At 40.4% G+C, this 19,122-nt stretch overlaps 1 protein-coding gene across 3 annotated transcripts in view; it reads right to left on the bottom strand.

The window, feature by feature from the left end:
- Positions 1-3,160: 3,160 nt before the first annotated feature.
- LOC124303285 (serine/threonine-protein kinase BRSK2) overlaps positions 3,161-19,122 on the bottom strand; it is a 31,232-nt gene continuing 15,270 nt past the window's right edge. Inside the window, exons 3-13 of one of the 3 annotated variants that reach the window (XM_046760327.1) lie at positions 18,612-18,752; positions 16,002-16,152; positions 14,427-14,642; positions 14,155-14,354; positions 13,677-13,907; positions 12,945-13,234; positions 9,848-9,999; positions 9,582-9,734; positions 8,375-8,549; positions 6,599-6,828; positions 3,161-5,548 (exon numbers count right to left, since the gene is read on the bottom strand). In XM_046760327.1, the coding sequence (XP_046616283.1) occupies positions 5,324-5,548; positions 6,599-6,828; positions 8,375-8,549; positions 9,582-9,734; positions 9,848-9,999; positions 12,945-13,234; positions 13,677-13,907; positions 14,155-14,354; positions 14,427-14,642; positions 16,002-16,152; positions 18,612-18,752 (2,164 nt within the window). In that variant the 3' untranslated portion in view covers positions 3,161-5,323. The remainder of the gene's footprint in view (positions 5,549-6,598; positions 6,829-8,374; positions 8,550-9,581; positions 9,735-9,847; positions 10,000-12,944; positions 13,235-13,676; positions 13,908-14,154; positions 14,355-14,426; positions 14,643-16,001; positions 16,153-18,611; positions 18,753-19,122) is intronic. The other 2 variants (XM_046760329.1, XM_046760328.1) reach the window with 2 other exon arrangements.

Genomic DNA, 19,122 nt, shown 5'->3' with positions numbered 1-19,122 from the left:
GATGTTCCGCAATAAATTCTCAACTCTCCCCTTGGAACATCTCAGGGGCCGCAAGCCCAAAATGATTACCGTTTTTCACCATTCCTCAGTCTACGACGCTGAAAAAATTCTGCTAACAGTAAATAAGGTCGGTTGTAATTAATCAGTAGACAGATTTTTTAATTATTAATGTCGCATTATTATTATTGTTAATAATATCATTATTTTTTTTATACATATTTGATATTGGCCATCAACAAATATGTTACAGTTTTCATGAAAACTGATAATATACATATACATATATATGTATACTATTTATGTATACGTATATATAATGTATTTAATATAATTATTAATATTCACTACCTAGAGGTTATCGGTGGTCGTGAATCTTGAATTCGCGATGCATTAACTGTTCACTGCATATCGACCCTCACTTCGACACATAAATCGAACGTTAATAACAACTTATTGTGAAACGATAAAAAAATGTATGTCCTTATAGATAAGAAATCAATACAAAACTACCCGCAGTTGAGAGGATTACTCTGTTATGTATATTCAACACTCTCAGTTTCATTTCGTCCGCAATTGTTTTTATTCTTTTTCTCTCTTCTTTTTTTTTTCTATGTAAGCAGTCTCTAAAAGATTACAAGATTTTCATGCGCCGTTGCCGATAATCGAGTAGAAAGCTCTGTAATTGTAGATAAACTTTTCCTCGAGAATGTTAATTTTTCTGCTTATCGGCTTGCCAGAAGGACGGAGCGCGAAACCGTAACGTCGCTTTATAGTTATTACCTTAATTTCGAAAACAACATCGTTGATCGTATCTAAGAGAAAATTTAGCAGCGGTTAGTATGGTACAAAGCTCAAGCTTGTATTACAAAATTTTTGTATCAGTAGCACAGATGTGATAACAATGTACAAGAATTAACTAACTAATTTTCGCATCAGTTGCACAAAAACTTTAATTACAGCGAATAATGGATAACGTAGGTATCGCTTATTGGAGTTACATGAAGAATTCCTCGGAGAAATTGGTTCAATTAGTAAATGATATTGGTTTGCTGCCAAGGTTTATAAATTCAAAGAAATTTAATTCGGTCAATTTGCATGCTTGAAGTCTTGTTGGGAAAAAAAATTATACATTACGGCTTATTAGGGCGGAGAAAATTAATCCGATTTTCATGTACTCCTAGTACGTAATTATTAAAGTAAGTGTACCAGTTATTGACCATGTCCCAATTATTGATCTGTTTTGGTTGTAACTGTTTGGATCCTTGGTTCTAAAATTACCAAAAAAATACATTTTCAGTGTTTAACTCTCTAGCAATTGGTTTCAATCATCGAAAAGTTCATAATTTGTGCCCTCAATTTATAATTTTGTTGAATAAAAGGTTCAATAATTGGGTCTAAACGTGTCAATAACTCGTACTCTTACCTTAATGATTTTTGTTCTACTTTGCAACTTATTTGTGTACGCATCGTGTGAAACAAAATAACGCGACATAAATATCGGACCTAGTGGAAAGGAAACGTATAAGTATTTCTTCTTCTTCGTTAATAATAATTGAATAATCATGTGGTATACCTAATTTATTTACCTATATAACGACCAACGTAATAGTTCACAAAGCACGCTTACAAAAACCTTGACTACCTATTATTACATGTTTATATAATTAAAATTACCGTGAGACTCGCCGCGAAGATGAAGATAAAATATCATCTAAACAAATTTATAATAAAATTTTTGAATATTTTATCTCGATCCGAACGTTTATATTTGTATAATATAATGTATATAAGGTGTGTATATATAATATATATATATATATACGCGCAGAGTAATTCAGTTATCAATCAATTAATAAATATATTAGAAGCACAATAATAAATTATTTAAACATCAAGCGATACAAGAGATCTTTCACAATAATTAACATATCCTTTTTTTCTCGAAAATTTATCACGTATATGTTACCAGATTCTTTATATTATATATAGACAATGGCTGTATAATATTTGTGAAATATTAATTGCCAATAACAAAACGTCAACAAGAACGCGCGCTGAACAAATTGTTGTAAAATTGTTTAAGAATTGTATAAAAATTGTCTACTACCTATATATAATGCCTCAATGATATATCCAGATGACAAATCAATTTCAAATTATAAAATACACATTATACGCGCGATAAAGTCACGAACCTAGCAACAACAAAAAGTTGGATGATAAAAAATCTATTCAATAACTACGGATGGCGTTGTATAGAGATTGTAAGGTAAAGATAGATCGATCATTGAACGACAATAATATATAACGAAAAAAAAAAAAAAACAATCGAATCACGTTACCAATATCGTAAATAAATATTCTTTCAAATATGCATCATGTATAATATCAAACATACGACTAGACTTTATGATGACGATAATATAAATATGTATAACTACGCTCTGAAATATAAATAGGTACCTACTTATCAGACAAAATTAAATCGGTCTTAAAATTTTGAAAATGTTTACTCTTCGTACCTTAAGTTTTTTTTTTTTTTTTTATACTTTTGCTTGATATAAAATCCTAGTTTAACATGGCCGGTAATTTGTTTTATTATTATTGTTATTGTTATTAATATTATTATTATTATATACTTATCATACTTATACAATGTATTTATATAATTATCCGCTAGTATAAGTAGATAACCGCAAGCTTATGCCTAGTCTCATAAGTTATTATTATGTTGTTATGTATATATATGTGTATATATACGCGATCGTTACGCTATTCCGATTCATTTATCTCTCATCTATTTATTCGATCCCTTTCATAATTTTGTTTCGCTTCCTTAATTCACGATCAGTAGTAAGTATATTAGTAAACGTATATTGCAAAGCCCGACATACTTCACCACAACTTGTTTATTTATACGTAATCTTACACGATTATTGGTAAATTACAGTTATTAGTTTAGTCTATATACGATTATTTTCATACGGAAAAAGTGCTGCACGCTTATTGTGTACAGGAGCCGTTTGTCGAATCCGTAAATATATCTACGCAAAAAATTGGAATCGAAAAAATTGCATCGCAAGTGCAATCGCGAGAAAATTAGGTCCGCGGAAACTGATAATTTCATTGTCATCATTTCTTTACATATTTTTTTTTTTTATTTTATTTTTTTTTTTTATTTGTTTTTTCACCACTTTTTTGACAATTATGATTGAACGCAGTGCTACACTTTTCCGTCGTTGCTAAAATTGATTTAGCTTTGATACTGTTAATGATAATTTTAAATTTCGTTTTATTTTTGGTTTTTATTATATAGGAACGAGACGCCGTCTATATGCATTCTAACCTGAGCGATAAAACGAGATGCTATCAAGTATAATCTTGCAATGAGATTGTTTCGATATTTTTTGGTTTTTGCTGCATTCTGTCGAACATTTACGCCAACCTGTGAATTATCGTATTGTCACAAACCGGACGAGTGATTGTGCAGAAGAAATTCACGAAGAAGTTATTTGTAGGATGTACAATGTCGCTTGGCTTTCGGTCTTTTTATTTTATTTGAAATATCTTCACTTTGATTTTTTGGGAATAAAATCTTCTGTACTATTACCCGCGATTTCATCAGCGACATAAATTTTTTTACAAATTATCACGACGGTTGATTTTATTGTATATTTTTACACCTATACCATATGAAACGGGGTTAATTTTCTTTTCTCCTTCCGCATTCACTTCTTTGTTTTGATTAATTAATTTATCAATTAATTAATTAATTAATTAATTATTTTTTTATGAGATATGTTTATTGAGAAAATATATCTTAAATATATAAATACTACTTATATATTTATAGTAATTATATAAATACTAATTGATGATTAGTAATAATGACAGTATTTGTTTTTTTTTTTTTTGCACAACGCTTACGCAAAGCCGGATGAGAAAAGCCGTATTGAACATATATTTGTATCGTTTCTGTTCATGTTTATGTTCGATTTTTAACCATTCTTTTTAAATCGAATGGCGGGGGGAGAACGAAAATAAAAGTTTGACTATTGCACAAAAACGCCTACTTTTCCGCTACAGCTTATTTTTAATTGTTTTGCCTCACATCGTGTACCTACGTATCATGTTAGTTGTATTATATACCAATTGAGATCAGTCCTCACCATTTTTTAATCGACCTTCTTTCGCCGCGAGAATCGTTTTACTCGTTTGTTAATTCACCGTTTTTATTACTGGTGCGTGTAAATTTCATTCATGTCTGGTTATCGTGTTAGGTTGAGCTTGGCGTAACCGCATGAAACGACTGAAACGAACTATTAGCTATCATTTGCAATAACTATCCTAAAAGTATAACACGACTCCTTAAATCATCTATACCATTTTTAAAAGCACGCCGCGGATAAACACTCGCATCTATGTTGGCAGTAAAGTTTTCGTTTTTACATGTTTTATTATTCACTGATATTTTTCATCTTCTCGTGTTTGTGTATTTCTTTCTTTTTTTTTTTTTTTTTTTTTTTTTATTCATTCTTCGAACTTCGACTTTGCATAGAATTTTATCGAATGTAATCTCGATCGATCGATCCACGCACAACGGGCCATCAAACGAGGTGTCCCGTTAATATGGATCGCAGTACAGGTGTTTTCTTTCCCTCTACTTTTTTCTATCCACGTCGAAAAAAAGTATTCATTATTATACCTATGTATTTGGTGTTTTTTTCACAGATTTGACAAGAAGATATTAAAAGGATGCCGTTTCCTTTCGTCAAATATAACACATCCGGCAAAGCACCGTAGTAACTATCATCATCAAATAAATGCATCTCTGCTGATCCTCAATGCGCATAATGCATAACGCAGATCTACTCGAATCGAACGCATCGGGCTCGTGCCGAGTACCTACGCAGTTTTGTACTCCTTGTCGTACCTACGCTGCACATGCATCATGATATGTCGAGTGAGAGGTAGTGATACAGTAAAATGTATTCATTCAAAGAAAGAATTGTCGAACAGTGCCTGACTTTTATACACTACATGTACATTAATTGTAAGCTATATAATTGCCGAATAGGATATACCTATATATCGTTTACAACAGGCACCTAGTCACGAGTTTGAAAGTTTCTTAGACTTTTTCTAACGCATTCCGAGCATCCTGGTTGGCCCATCCGACTGGTTTTTGGTTTCTGGTTTCTGGTTTCTGGTTCCCGATGACCCTTCTGTCGCCGTTTCGCGTTCACCAGAATCCCTGTCTGCTGTTCCACATATTTCTAAGACTGGATCTAAGGTCGAACCGGAATTGGAAGTTCTGGTAGTATCACGCTATGTTGCTGCCGCTCATCGTAGTCACGCATTTTTTCTCCGCCGCATTCTGACTCTCCGAGTTACTCCTTACCGCCTTTGGTGAACTTCCAGGAGAAGAGGTCACTTCCCCCGGCAACGCGTTGTTGTTGTTCGTCGAAGTCGAGCTTCTCCGACCGTTTTCACGCGTTGGCGATTTCACGTCGAACACCGACGTGTCCGATTCGATGTCTGAATCGATCTAAAGGAGTCAGAAATTCACCTTTAATTTCCACACACCCGACATCTGACACGTATTCAATTTTACTACAAAAATTGCCGAGCTGTCGCGGTCTCTGTTACGTAATACCACGATGACGGAATAGACCTGTCTTTAAGAAGGGCGAAATCGAATTTTAATGGTCTTACCCCCCAAATTGGTTCGAAATAATTCAAAAATTATATCCGAATTTTTTAAAAATTTTCCCTCCATATTTACCCACGCCTAGGAAGCCTTACTTTTTACCATAAGAAAAGCATTGGTTTTTCGGGATTTTTAATCGTTTTTTTACCGCTGCCGTAATTATCAGCTAAAAAATCGCAAATTCTCAGAAAATGTTACCTTTTTGTCCAATTTCTTGGAATTCGATACAAGCATTTTTGGGCTAGATCGATCGACTCTTTTCCACGTTTTCAGAGAATAAAGATGTGATCGATCTAGCCCAAAAATGTTAGTATCGAATTCCATAAAATTGGACAAAAAGGTAACATAACTGTCAACATTTTCTGAGAATTGCGATTTTTTAGCTGATAATTACGGCAGTGGAAAAAAAAACGAATAAAAATCCCGAAAAACCAATGCTTTTCTTATGGGAAAAAGTACGGCTTCCTAGGCGTGGGTAAATATGGAGGGAAAATTTTTTAAAAATTCGTACATTTTTTTTGAATTATTTCGACCCAATCTGGGGGGTAAGATCATTAAAATTCGATTTTGCCCTTCTTAAGGACAGGTCTAATGACGGAAACAGCTCGTTGATGATGATGAGTGTGAAAAAAACTCGAACGATATCAAACGGAACCCTTTTTTTTCTCGCACATTCAAATACAACCGGCACCAACACGGTGCAGAATTTACCTCGTTGTATGCACGCGAAGAAAAGCTTTTCTTTTTTCTTTTTTTGTTGTTACTTGTTAATTGCGTAAATTTGGCAAAATATTTATACTTTTCTCTCGTTGTTCATATCTTTTGCTCTCTCAATGTTATCGTTAACGGACAGGAGGGCGACGGTGATGATGATGGATGACGTGATACCTTGCTGAAACACACTACCTGTCTGGTAGCGGGATGAGGACTCAGGGACAATCTTTCACTGGTATCACTTCCGCAGCTCGAACTTTCGCTCATTTCCTGAGTGAATTTCCGCGACGTTCTTGGACTCGGTGGGGCTGCTCTGCTCTGACCTCCAATTCCCATACCGATTCCTCGCGCGCAGACTTGGGATTGTATGTGCTCGCAGACCCTCCGGAATCTCCGTATGTTACCTGTTAATCACACGAATATCTCTTCAATTTTCTGCAGGTCATCAGGGGTGCAGGAGAATGGTCAATTTGTTCCGATTGATTGTTAGAAGCCTCGGTGCAATGATTCCTTAACTTAATGTTGTTTTAATCTACACTGATTATCAGAGAAGAAAATTCTCGCTAATGGCCTCAACCTTCTTTGACGGTTTCACCCATTCAGAATAAAATAGGTTCGACAATTTTTATGGCCAGGACGACATTCGCAATGGCTTATCTTGACATTAAACGAAAGTGGAGGACAATTTTAACCATATTTTTCTTTCGTAGCGTTCCTTACATCTATTGCAGAAAATTATTTTCTCACGAAGATTTGCGAATGACTTGAAAAAAAGTAAAATTGTTCGGATGGAACATCCGGTGAGATTCATACGCAGAATGGATACCAGGATGCAGTGATCGTAATTTAACCGAGAATGAAATTCTTGTTGAAAAATATGAGATCGCGATGCGCGTATAAACGTAAAATCGATCTAGCTGCGCTTGGAAGAAAGCCAAAGTCGAGAAACGGCGAATGCCAAACAGCGTTTCGAGGAGGCAACCGCATCCCTTGCTTCCTTGCTTCCTCTAAGCTTGTTCCACGTGCATTCAAAAGCTCAATTTTATGCACGAAAAACACGAGCCAAACGATAATGCCATTATAAAACTGCATGAAGAAGTCCTCTAAATCTTTAATGTAATACGAATTCTAACATGCGGGTATGCAATGGATTATGCACTCGTGGCTAAGACTATACATTAGGGTGAGCCAAAAAAACTAACCCATCGAATCTATGGTCTTAAAAATACCTATTTACTGAGAAAAAAATTCTCCCCTTTGGACAAATTTTTAGCTCAATTTTAAAAGGTTTCTCTGGCCATTTGAAATTTCCCATTTAAATAACACGCAAAAAATGTTTTATTCATTAAATATCCAGTAACTGTTGAACCGTTTGAGATGAGAAAAATTTTAAACACATATTCTTGTAGGGCATTAAATTCTCTAAAAAAAGATCCCTGAGTTGATTTTCTAGATTTAAAAATTCGCATACTTACTGGCCATGAAAGTCGAAGAAAAGCTGAAATATTTTAATGAAAAAAAATTTTTTTTTGTGTGTTATTTAAATGGGAAATTTCAAATGGCCAGCGACACCTTTTAAAATTGAGCTAAAAATTTTTCCAAACGGGAGAATTTCTTTCTCAGTAAATAGGTCCTTTTAAGACCATAAATTCGATAGGTTAGTATATTATATACACACATACATATATACGTACTTGCGGAGTTATAACACGAAGTTCCACCAATACACGGTGAACTTAAACCACTCCCCGTCACATGGGTATTGGACATGAGTCTGTACATTGTCCGTTATTCATAAAAGTTTTACAATTTCACGGATCTTGGATCATTACAAGTTGCGAGTTCAGGACATAAACATAATACACATAAATTCTTTCGTTTACCAATTTTCTACACCGTTACACGGATACGAAAATTTTATTTTTTTGCGTATAATGGAGTGAGGCTTACCGCTGAGTAGCGTAAAGGTGATGGCGAAAAGAGGCTCGCTGGGCTGTTTTGAAATAGCACTTATGTCGACTTGAAACCGCACTTGCCTCTGGAACATGGCTGGCGCGGTGCTTCCCCTTTTGTATTCTACCCTGAATGACATTGGCGAACTTACGCTGTGAGACAATTCCGCTATCTGCGGACAAAGAAGTGATTAATTTCTTTTAATTGGTTTTCATTGCAGTTCGTCGCATCTATCACATGAATCGTTTATCGCTCCCTAACACGGATAAAAATAACAACGACTCTCTCGTTATGTTTAATTTATTTGACACTTTCCCCATCCAGTTGCTTTCGGTTCGTTCGACTTTTCCGTCGTTTTAAATCGATTTTAAAACTATCCGGCAATAGATCTATATATGAGTGAAACGAAGTTAAACGCAACCTACGGTACGGTTCTGAATCCCAGAGGTATTCCTCCATTGTTATTTCCAGCAACCGTTTCTTTCCTAGATAATGAATTATTCATGCAGAAGTGAAAGCCGTTTAAATTTAGTTACGGTCCATTCGGTTCGCAATTGACACGCGGACAAGTATTCCGGTCATTCGGGTAATTCTTACGCGGACGTTTTACTGAGAGAGGAAAATGCTGCTGGAAAATTTACTCAAGAAATTATTCGATTTCAACCCTGCTTTTTAAAAACTGCGCGGGCAGTGAAGCACAGAAATAACTCCAGCCCTGCATGAAATAGAATCTCGGCTTTTCCGATAACAGGCTATGTTAGCGGAAATTGAAAACGCTAGAAAATCATTCAGTATATACATATACCTACAGTATATATTCTTAGTCGTCCGTAGTTCAGCCTTTTCATCGCGTTTACCAATTTAATTATGCATCAGTTATTGACGAGTGATATTATTATTAATAATAATCATGATAATATCGCAAATTCGATTCGAGCGCGCATTAACCATTCCACCCTGACACTTATGAACAATTGAAAAGAACAGGCGCGAAAATCGAACCCTGAAATAAGATTTAATCTTTTTCACCGCGTCGTGTGACAAAATAGCTATTTTCGCATCAAGGGCGTAAAGTGTTATGCCCGTGATACGAACAATATTTTTCGTCCTACATAGGCGTAAAACGGGATTTTACATTCCGGGCGCGGGCGTAAAATTCCGTTGTCGGCCTACTATCATGATGAATAAATTTCGATCAACTTACCGAGAGAAACGCGTGTATCAAATCCGCCTTGATGCTGGCCAAGGGTTTTCCCTTAACCAGGATCGTGAAGGTTTCGTCTTTTTCGGTCGTCATCAGACTGCCGAACCACGATTTCTTCGTCAGTTCAGGTGACGAGTCCGGGGTTAGATGTACCTAGAATTATCGGTACACGTTATTCCGCAACACTCGTACGATCGCTGAAAGGCTTAACCGTGATCCCATGGAATAAATAAGCTCGAGCAATCGTCGCGACGATTTTACATTACCTCTTCGGTGCTTGTGAGCAATTTACGCCGATGAAACCTCGGGCTGCCAAGGAAGGAGTTTTTAATTGTAGTGAGTCGTGACCTCCAGTGATGAGACCCAGATCCTGCGCCGGTATGAGGAGATCCTGGCGGTGTTATTCCAACAGCAAGAACTGCGCATAAAATGAGAAGGAACGAATTGTAACGTTACGTAGAGTCAGGCGAACCGCTCGCACAACAAGCAGGAAATTCAACCACGGGGAGAAAGGAACCACACCCTTTGACGTCTCTAAGAAAATGCAAAAACTACAAAGACAACCGAGCTCCTCATTAGCTATTGTGACCGGGGTTAGCAGCTGGCGTGCTCGACAATGTCGAGAGCTGACAATGAGTTGGCCACTCAAAAACGAATGCCTATTTACTGGGTAGCACGTTTGTGCCGCGATTCCGCATCCTGCAAGGTCATCTTCTGGTGGGTTCAGTCCTGCAGGGTGAAGTTGCCAACGGACAGTGAAACGTCGACGAGTTAGCAAACGATCAAGCATCTGGATCGGGCACACCGAATGTGCAGTGAGTAATGAGTAATGCGCACGCTTACACCGGGTTCTAGTACCAAGTCACGTATTCATTACCAGCGCCCGTTGTAAACATGCCTCTGTAACACAAGGCTGCGAGCACGATCTTGTACTTAGTATGAATTCGATTTCTGGACACGAGGAAGCAAAGCTTAACGACTGCTTTACGCCCTCGTGCCGATTAGTTGTGGTTCGTTTGACATACGACCTGCACTAGGATCCAACGGAAGATGTGGTTACTTGCAGGAGAGCGAAGGTGGAGAAGAGAGTAATGTGGAGTGGACTATAAAGTCGTTATCGGACAGTATCGCGGGCCTCGGCAGTGCTACTTTGTCGTTAAGTTTTACACCTTACACTTTTGGCTTGCACAAATTGTGTCAAAATTTCGCCAGTGAGTCCAACGTGAGTGTCTAGCGTCTATTTTACAGAGTATCGATCCCTCCGTTGTGAACATGCTCATATATACATATCACAGCGCTCCGTCGTCGTATGAGTAAATTCACAAAAGACGTTTCAGCTTCGTGACAAAATGAATCTGGGTTCTCCATTTATGAAATAAAAGTGAAAGAAAGAGAAAGATGTTTTTCCAAATGCACGAGAACGCAAGTCTGGATTTTGACAGGATGACAACTCTGAATATCAACCGTCCATTTTACGGATGGATGGGCTGATGTCACGCTCATTTTAAGAGCATTGTTCATCGTGACACAGTTGCTGGAGATGCATTGTCACCGCATGCAGAGCCGGCAACGGAGATACCATTCTGCGGGTTTTTAAAAAATCTCCTACATGGGTATCTCGCGGTGAGATTCGGCACGCCCTGGTGAAAAAATCATTGCAGTAAGAATAACGAGGAATGCTTGCCAAGTAGAAAAGACTCGCGTCGTGTCAGTAGAGTAAAACTTCTTGTACGTACGATGCGTGCATACGTGTTCAGCAACAGGCTTGAAACTCAATCAAGGTAAGCCCTAATTATCCTAAGCGTGCAAAAAAATCTCCGCTAATTTGGCAAAAACTGATCCGTGGTGATATATTGAAGTTTGTCTTCATCAGTACCGAACCCACAATTTCCACCTCGGGGTAAGCTGCATACATGCCTGTGTACACGTGCAGGCACTAAATGGGTACTGAGGCAAAACTCAGGCGTGTACAAGCACTGAAGTCTGTAGCTAAACTGCGGTTAGCGTGACAAGGAGGTTCTACTCGCGCTGCGTTGCGTTGGGTCGTGTTCTTTGCCATTAAAAGGAGAACCTGGCGCGAGTGGCAGGTAGAAGTGCGTCGTATAGATTATACGATATGGAAAGTGAAAAACGTAGATGTACGGGCGTAGCACAATGGCAAAGAAATGAGAAAACTAAAAGGCGGGGGAAGGGCGCAAGTGCCCGTATTAATAGCAGCTGAGCAACTCAGTCCATTGGCAAACGTTGAAACACTTAGTGTAATCGGATACGACGACGGTGAACTATGGGGGAAGTTAACCCCGCAATGAGTAGAGTTGATCCATGGGGTCCGCTGTCTAGTGCACGCTCCGCCTTGCGCTGATGTGCCGTACTTTGTTATCCGTATCAAGTAGCTCGGCTGTGTGTGTTTTGAATGTACACAGAAACTGGAGATCGCTATCTTAATTAAATGCATTATATAACGACACGTTACGACGATCACGTCGAATTCGAGGCTCAGCGAGCTCAGCCGCTTTTCTCGTTCGATAGACACGCCGGATACCTTCCATCCCTGTACGGTTGATATTAACCCACTGGGTTTACGCTAGGTTTCATCGTGCCTGTACATAGTCGGAATTTATTTAGACTTAATATTAATCGACGCGTTTCTATTCGGCCGGCCTGCATGTTTGCACGGCATCCATAATGCCGGGGCATATCGCGGTCACCGGGAACATAATGTGAATTTTCAAATTAATCGGAATGCACGGCTTACGATGGAACGAACAGGTGCATCGACCCAAGTGCTAATGCAAACGGTGTTGTTTGAACGTGCTTTGTTTATTAAAACCCCAACCACAATGATCCGGTATTTTAATTTACCCCTGAAAGGTTTGCCTAATTCTCACTGCTCAATGCTCGTCTGGTGCAGATACCAATTGTTCGCGTGCTACTCTCAGAGAAAGCTTATAGTTTCTATAGAATCGTGGCTTCGGTGATCTCGCGCCTTCCGTATCAGACATTCGGAGCATGAAACGCAAAAACAGGATCCCTACCCCCAAGGAATCATCACTTAAAGTAGAACTATGGAGGGTATAGTCACCGTGAGGAGAAGTGTCTCATGTAGGTTATCAACTGAAACAGTGTCGACCGAAGCACGATAAATAGTGATTAAACAAGTCCCCCGAATGGCGCTCATAAGCTATAAGGCTTCGATCTAGTTGGCGCTTTCTTTTAAACGTGGAACTTTTGCCACAGCAACTCCATCTTAATTCAATCCATTTTACGGACTCTTTTCGTACACGGAGATAGTCCTCCTTGCCTCTACCCTCCACAAGTATAACGACGCATGAAGGACATACTGAAGGACGACGTGGCACTTACCAGGTTGGACTTCGTTCAGCTCAATCCCGACGCTGGCTGGCGGTGGAATAGGAGGCGGCATCACCTGGGTCTGGCTGCTGTTTCCGCTTGATGCACTGACCACAGATAACCTGTGAGGACTGCCACTTTGGGCAAGATGAGAGCTCGGCACCGCTCTGTGAGGACTGAGGAGACCGGCAACCGTCGGTACGTGGAGTGGCGAACCACCCGGCGTTGAAGCGTGAGAATGAGAGGCATGCGAGTGGGAACCGGTGCTTGGCGAACGCCGTGCGTGGTGTCTCGCACTCCCGCTGGAACAAGGGAGGAAAAGTGGAAAGAAAACATAATGTGTGACGTAGCTTCAGGGGTTCGTGCAGTGGAGCAGAGCCCTGCCTGCAACTTTGCAGTAGAGCTGCTGAGCTGCGCCGGCGGTCGTAACGATTTGAAGTAATTGCGTACTTGAGTGTACGTATAACAAGTATGAACTTCAAGGTGAAAGGGGGAGGCGAGCGGAAATATAACGACCATGTAGCGAGAGCTTATCGCTCGCCCGAGTCTCGTGTTTCAAGCTACGACTAATTACGATAACGCGTTAAATTCTTCTTACCCTGGACTTGTAAACGATCGATTAAATTAAGTCCTCGATTAGGATTTTACAGTTTTCACGCAAAGAGCGACGCTGTCTCATCCGGAGATGTTGATTCCTTACGGATAACACGGAGTTTGGTATGTTATAAAGGCAGGCATTCTTACCTGGTTTGTCTTCTCGGCGTCAATGGCGACCCGTGACTGATTTGTCCTAGGTTCAGAGCCGTGCTACCGTTAACTCTACAAGTGTCTACTCGTTTCCTCGGTGGATCAGCTTCCAGCTGTCCGGTCGAGCTTCTCATTCCACTCCTTATCACCTCGAGCTCGTCCTCGCACGCCGGTCTTCTTCGCTTTCGTTCAAGTAGTAAAAAGTATATCACTTTCTCCGTGTTGTGGCTATAAAATGAACGCAGGTGAACCAACGTTAGACTTCAGTTTCATCAATGTTAAAAAATGGCCAGAACCAGTTGATCAACGAGGAGATTTGGTAGCTTTTGATACCCGCAGTAATTATGACATTGATTTTGACGAATGCGGAATTCCGTTTGGACAGATATATTATTCCTTCAACCAATGCCGTAAACGCTGCTAAATTCTTTCAAAGGCTTACGCAACGTTCTTTACGAGCTTGGGGATAACTCACTTGGGGCTAAGCAGTTCCTGTATCAATTTATCTCTCTCCTTAAAGCAGCCCAGGCTCGCGATCGCCTGAAGGACGTCTGGATCTATCGCATCCACGGACGGAATGACGTGAGTTTGAACAACATCCATCATGGAAAGCTCCAACTCAAGTTCGCCCTTCCCTGCGGCCGTCACCCATATGTGCCTGTTTATTTCGGCGAGCTGAAAGCGAGGCATTCGAATACATTTTCCGGAGATCGGCGGGGCGAGAACGAGGCTTTAATAAAAACTCACAGTCAGTCTCTTGTCGGGGTTAACTTCTATCATTCCACGCAGAAGGTTCTGGCAGTCGGGCGGGACAAAATGCGGTATGTGAAACACTCCGCGTTTCACCTTCTCCAGGAGTTGCCTCAGGTTGTCGTCGTCGAAAGGCAGGGCGCCGACGAGAAGGGCGTACAGAATGACTCCGCACGACCAGACGTCGGCCTTTCTTCCGTCGTATTTTTCTCCCTGAGGATATTCGTGAAAAATTTTTACTCGGTTACTCATTCACCGGCTCGAATGGTCAATCGGTCAAATCTTGAGCCATGCGTGTGCTTTTGGATTGCGAATTAGTGTCGATTGGAATTGGAAAGCTTACGAGGTGAATTATGCAGGGCGTCTAACAATGGCACGGCACAAAGCGTGTTCCTGGTCCCTAAAGTCTTTTAACGCTGCAGCTGTTAGTAACTATGCAAACGGTAACTGTGTTAGAGAATTTACGAGGTTTCAAGAGTGTTGCAGCCATAAATTTGCCGTAAACGCGTTACGCGAGGGAACGTCGGATAATATATATTATATATCTCGGTTGCCGATATGATTTAGCTCAGCACCCTTACACTGGCAACAATTTCCTGTTGAGAAATTTCATTAGAGATTCTACCGCCACCCGTCGATGATACGAAGACCCGGATGCAGCTATACCGTAGGATTGTAGAAATTTTTTCTGAAATTACTCATTTAACCTCTTAGCGCTGCTGCCCGGAGACGCGAACCTCTCGATCCGCTCAGGCATCACCATCTTTTGCAATTAGTAACGTATTGTCGACCTTAATATTAAACCTGACGTTATATTTTGTGCGGTCGTTAGAGTGCTGCAGACCTTTCCAAGCTCTTTGTACCTCTATTCATTAGAAACTGAGCCACGTCGATTCATTCCAACATTTTTATCGACGGCTACTTCAAGAAAGTAAGACGTGAAATGAAAAGAACAACAGCGAGGAGTTGAAGTGGTTTTATACTTTTTTTGGTTGCTCTCGACGTCTCTGTCCTGCCACTTCCGCTAATTCAACATCTATATCTGACAACGGTAGAAGTCGTAAAACACGAAATTGAGGGGCTCGCTAATACGAAAAACGGTCTCTTAGTGGTTTTTATTTACTTAAAAACGTATCTCCTCCTTCAATACTTCATATCGAGATTCGCCGATTTTTTTGCACATTCTGTTTACTATTTCGAACAACTTCAAGCACGGATTTTACGAAATTCTATTTCATTAAAAAATAACAATTTCGAACACGGCGAAGAGTTTGCCGGAATTATTTTTCTACGTGGGACATCATTTCTTATCCAAAACTATGTATAAAAAAATCAGCAGCCTTTTAGCATATGTGTATCATAGGGCTAGAATAAAATAGGGTCTTCACGTGCGTTTCTAATTCTGGTTCGAATTGTATGCATGTAACAGGAGGGCTTTCAACCCTCATCGATTAATAGACAACCCTCCGATCAGGATTGATGTTAATCCAGTTCACGGCACCCGGCTTCTTGGCTGATCGTGAATTAGTTACACATCGAAAGGCATGGCATGCGGCTAATCGTATGACTTACCCTAATTACTTCGGGACAAGCGTAGTGCGGCGATCCACAGCTTGTTTCCAGCATCGAACCCGCCGGCTGGAGCGATGCCATTCCAAAATCCGCTATTTTTATGTTATTCTTTTCATCCAGCAGCAGGTTCTCAGGCTTCAAATCTCTATGACTTCAGGGAGCGGAGAAAAGGAGAAAAAAAAACATTATTCAACTTATAAAATTCACCTAACGCACAAATTGCTTTTCATATTTTCTATAGACCCGCGTTGCAGTAAAGTTAATTAAAGTGGTTCGAAAAGACGGATTAAATGTGCCCGCTGACAGAGCTTTAATCACGATGCGAGGCCTCGCGAGATTTCAAAAGAGTGAAGCGTATTGATCAACCCTGTGCAATATCCGTACCTCAAGTACGGCCAATGTCATTATCAATTCCACTCTGCCTCCGTGGGGAGTTGGGGATACGAATGTTGGATTCAACGTAGATCTGGAAAATTTCCGCGCTCGATTTGCGGAAATATTAAACGCTCGATGCTTACGGATGAATGTTATTCATTCAAATTGAACGAGGAATATAACTGCACAAAAAGTGTCGAGGTGCTTGAATATAGCGTAAAAATCAACCCCGCATCGTCAGACGGATCGTTTCAAAGGATAAAATCAAACAAATGGAGGTTGATTTCCCAGAGGGAGAATCTCCAGTGAAAACGGGTACGATGGCTGCACATCGAAAATCCCTCTTATATATCATAACACGCTGTCTCGCATTGATATCCACTACCGGTCGTATATTTCCAGGCGATACTTTGAGTGGTTTGAGAATAGCCGCGGTCACCTTACGCCATAAGTGTTTTTTGAGAAAACAGGCCTTCCCTCGTACAATTCACACGGTAACGTGTTTATTTTACCGGAATGTTGAATATCTCGGGTAGCATGAACTAAGGCATCACTGAAAGTTCGAAAAAATCAATTTCTCAGCCTTGGATACCCTGAGGTTCACTTTCGCAACGAGGCAATCAGCGCCAATCGATACATCGCGTATAAGTCGTTGTACGCCATGACTGTACCATGATCGTGAATGCGGTTCGGGGGGATACTACATGTGCCGACGAAGCCTAAGTTACCTAAGAAACGCAGTTTGAAAAATCTTCAGCAAAGTTATTTCCGCCAATAACGATGAACACGAATGAAACAGCATTTCGATTATGTGATCAGAGTTAATTTGAGCAAATTTGAATAGCACAAGATGACATTACGACAATTTGAGAAAAGGTTTCATAATTGAAAGGGTCAAGATGATTAAAACCTGTGTTTGATCCAACTACAACGTTTTTGGCTTCATTTTTTCTCATGGAGATCTCCAGGAATTAACTGAACTCTTTTCATCAAAGTTATCCACAGGTGAATAAAAATAGATTTTTGTGCGTTTTAACTACAACACTATAATGTGAAACTTGTTCAATATCTTTCGAACAATTTCTAACAAAGTAAACTGAAAAACATTCGAATCGTATGAAAAAAATCAGGGTTCGAATCTTAGAACCTCTTCTCAAATTGTTGATATCTTATACTGCGTTACGCGACGTCGCTCAGAATCATTTTTACCACTTAGACAGGAGTGTTGGTTTCATTCGTGGTCACTATCATCGCGGTGCAATCCCATTGCTGGAGATTTGTTAAACGGTTGTTTCCTTCTTCCGTCAGTTCGACGCAAGTGAGCCCTGGCTGTAAATTGGACTTGAGAAATAAGGAATGGTTATAAGGCGCAGCTGCAGTATCGTCGATGGTCGATGCAGAGGAAGAAGAGGACCATCTCTGGCAACGTTATTTCGTCTGGCAAATCGAATCTACTTCCGTATTTATCCGATCCTCTCGATCCGTTTGCCAACTAGGCCTTGGCCACCTGCCCCCGCACCCTCGTTCTTTTTACACCCGTCGAACGGGGCGAACCCCTTATCGCCCCGCTATTGTTTTACCGTCTCGGTCAGAAGAGTGACGACGGCGAATGGCAGAGCGGACCTTAACCCATTTAGCCTGTATCTATCTGGAGCTCGAGGAGTTGGGTTCGGCACAATGCCTCGCACACTTCCCCATTTACGATCTATTGATTCAGTCTTATTTACCCACTCCTGATGAAGCCCAGTTCGCCAACGGTATCCCGTTCTAACGTAATTATCTTACATTTTTTGAAACCATGTAGCTGTGGGAAGCGGGTCAAGGCGCGTGTTCCTTTCGCACTCCTCAAAGTTTCGAGGGACTCGAGGGAGCCATTGAATCTATACAAAATATCACGTCACGTACGGGATGGACTTTTTGCCACTTTGCGCCAGGCGCTGTGAGCGAGATCAAAAAACGGGCTCATCGATCATTGAGGATAATTAGGCGGCGGTAGCGTCAAAGAGGATCTCGCACCCTGTTGTGCATACAGGTTGACTGAGTCCAAGTCAGAGCTGTAAAAATGGGGGAACAAACTCTTTTTCAGGAGGTAAAGCGCGGTTTATCGGAACACTTGAGTATTTGGCGTACGGTTTGACAAAGATGAGTTTAGAACCCAATCGGTTTGATCGATTTGGTACAAACGGAGATCGAGAGAAGGAGAGTTAGGGAAAGTTAGAATTAAGTCCGACTTACCATATACTATGACTGTGGCAAAAGTCTAGGGCGGAAATGATTTGTCGAAAAAATCTCCTCGCCTCCTTAGGCGTCAGCCTTCCCTTCTTGACGAGGTAGTCGAAAAGCTCGCCTCCCGAAACGTGCTCGAGAACGAGATACCTGCGGGTGTGGAGATAAGAAATTAATGAACGACTGCTTCCTGCGTGCAAGCTTTTGTTACGTAACGACCAGAGCTGTCGACTGGCGTTGATTCGTTGGCTAAACAAATCTGGTTTCTATCCGTGTCAAGCTCTCTGATTCTGGATGATTGCTGAATGTCGATCAAAAAAAAGGTGATCCAAGCAGCGTGTTTCGAGCAAAGAAAAAGGCTTTATCGCCGGTCCATTTTTAGCCGATCGTTCTTTTTCACTCTCTGTCGGAGGAGGATAAGGGATCGTGGAGTTGCGCAGGGTAATAAGCGAAGGGATCACCGAGGGTTCAAGGGATTTTTAATCACGGAAAAAGCCCGCCGCCACCGAACGGCAGCCTG

The sequence above is a fragment of the Neodiprion virginianus genome, chromosome 4 (assembly GCF_021901495.1).
Source record: "Neodiprion virginianus isolate iyNeoVirg1 chromosome 4, iyNeoVirg1.1, whole genome shotgun sequence".
Taxonomy (NCBI): Eukaryota; Metazoa; Arthropoda; class Insecta; order Hymenoptera; family Diprionidae; genus Neodiprion; species Neodiprion virginianus.
The sequence above is the reverse complement of the archived record's forward strand: the minus strand, read 5'-3'. Positions and strand labels throughout refer to the sequence as shown.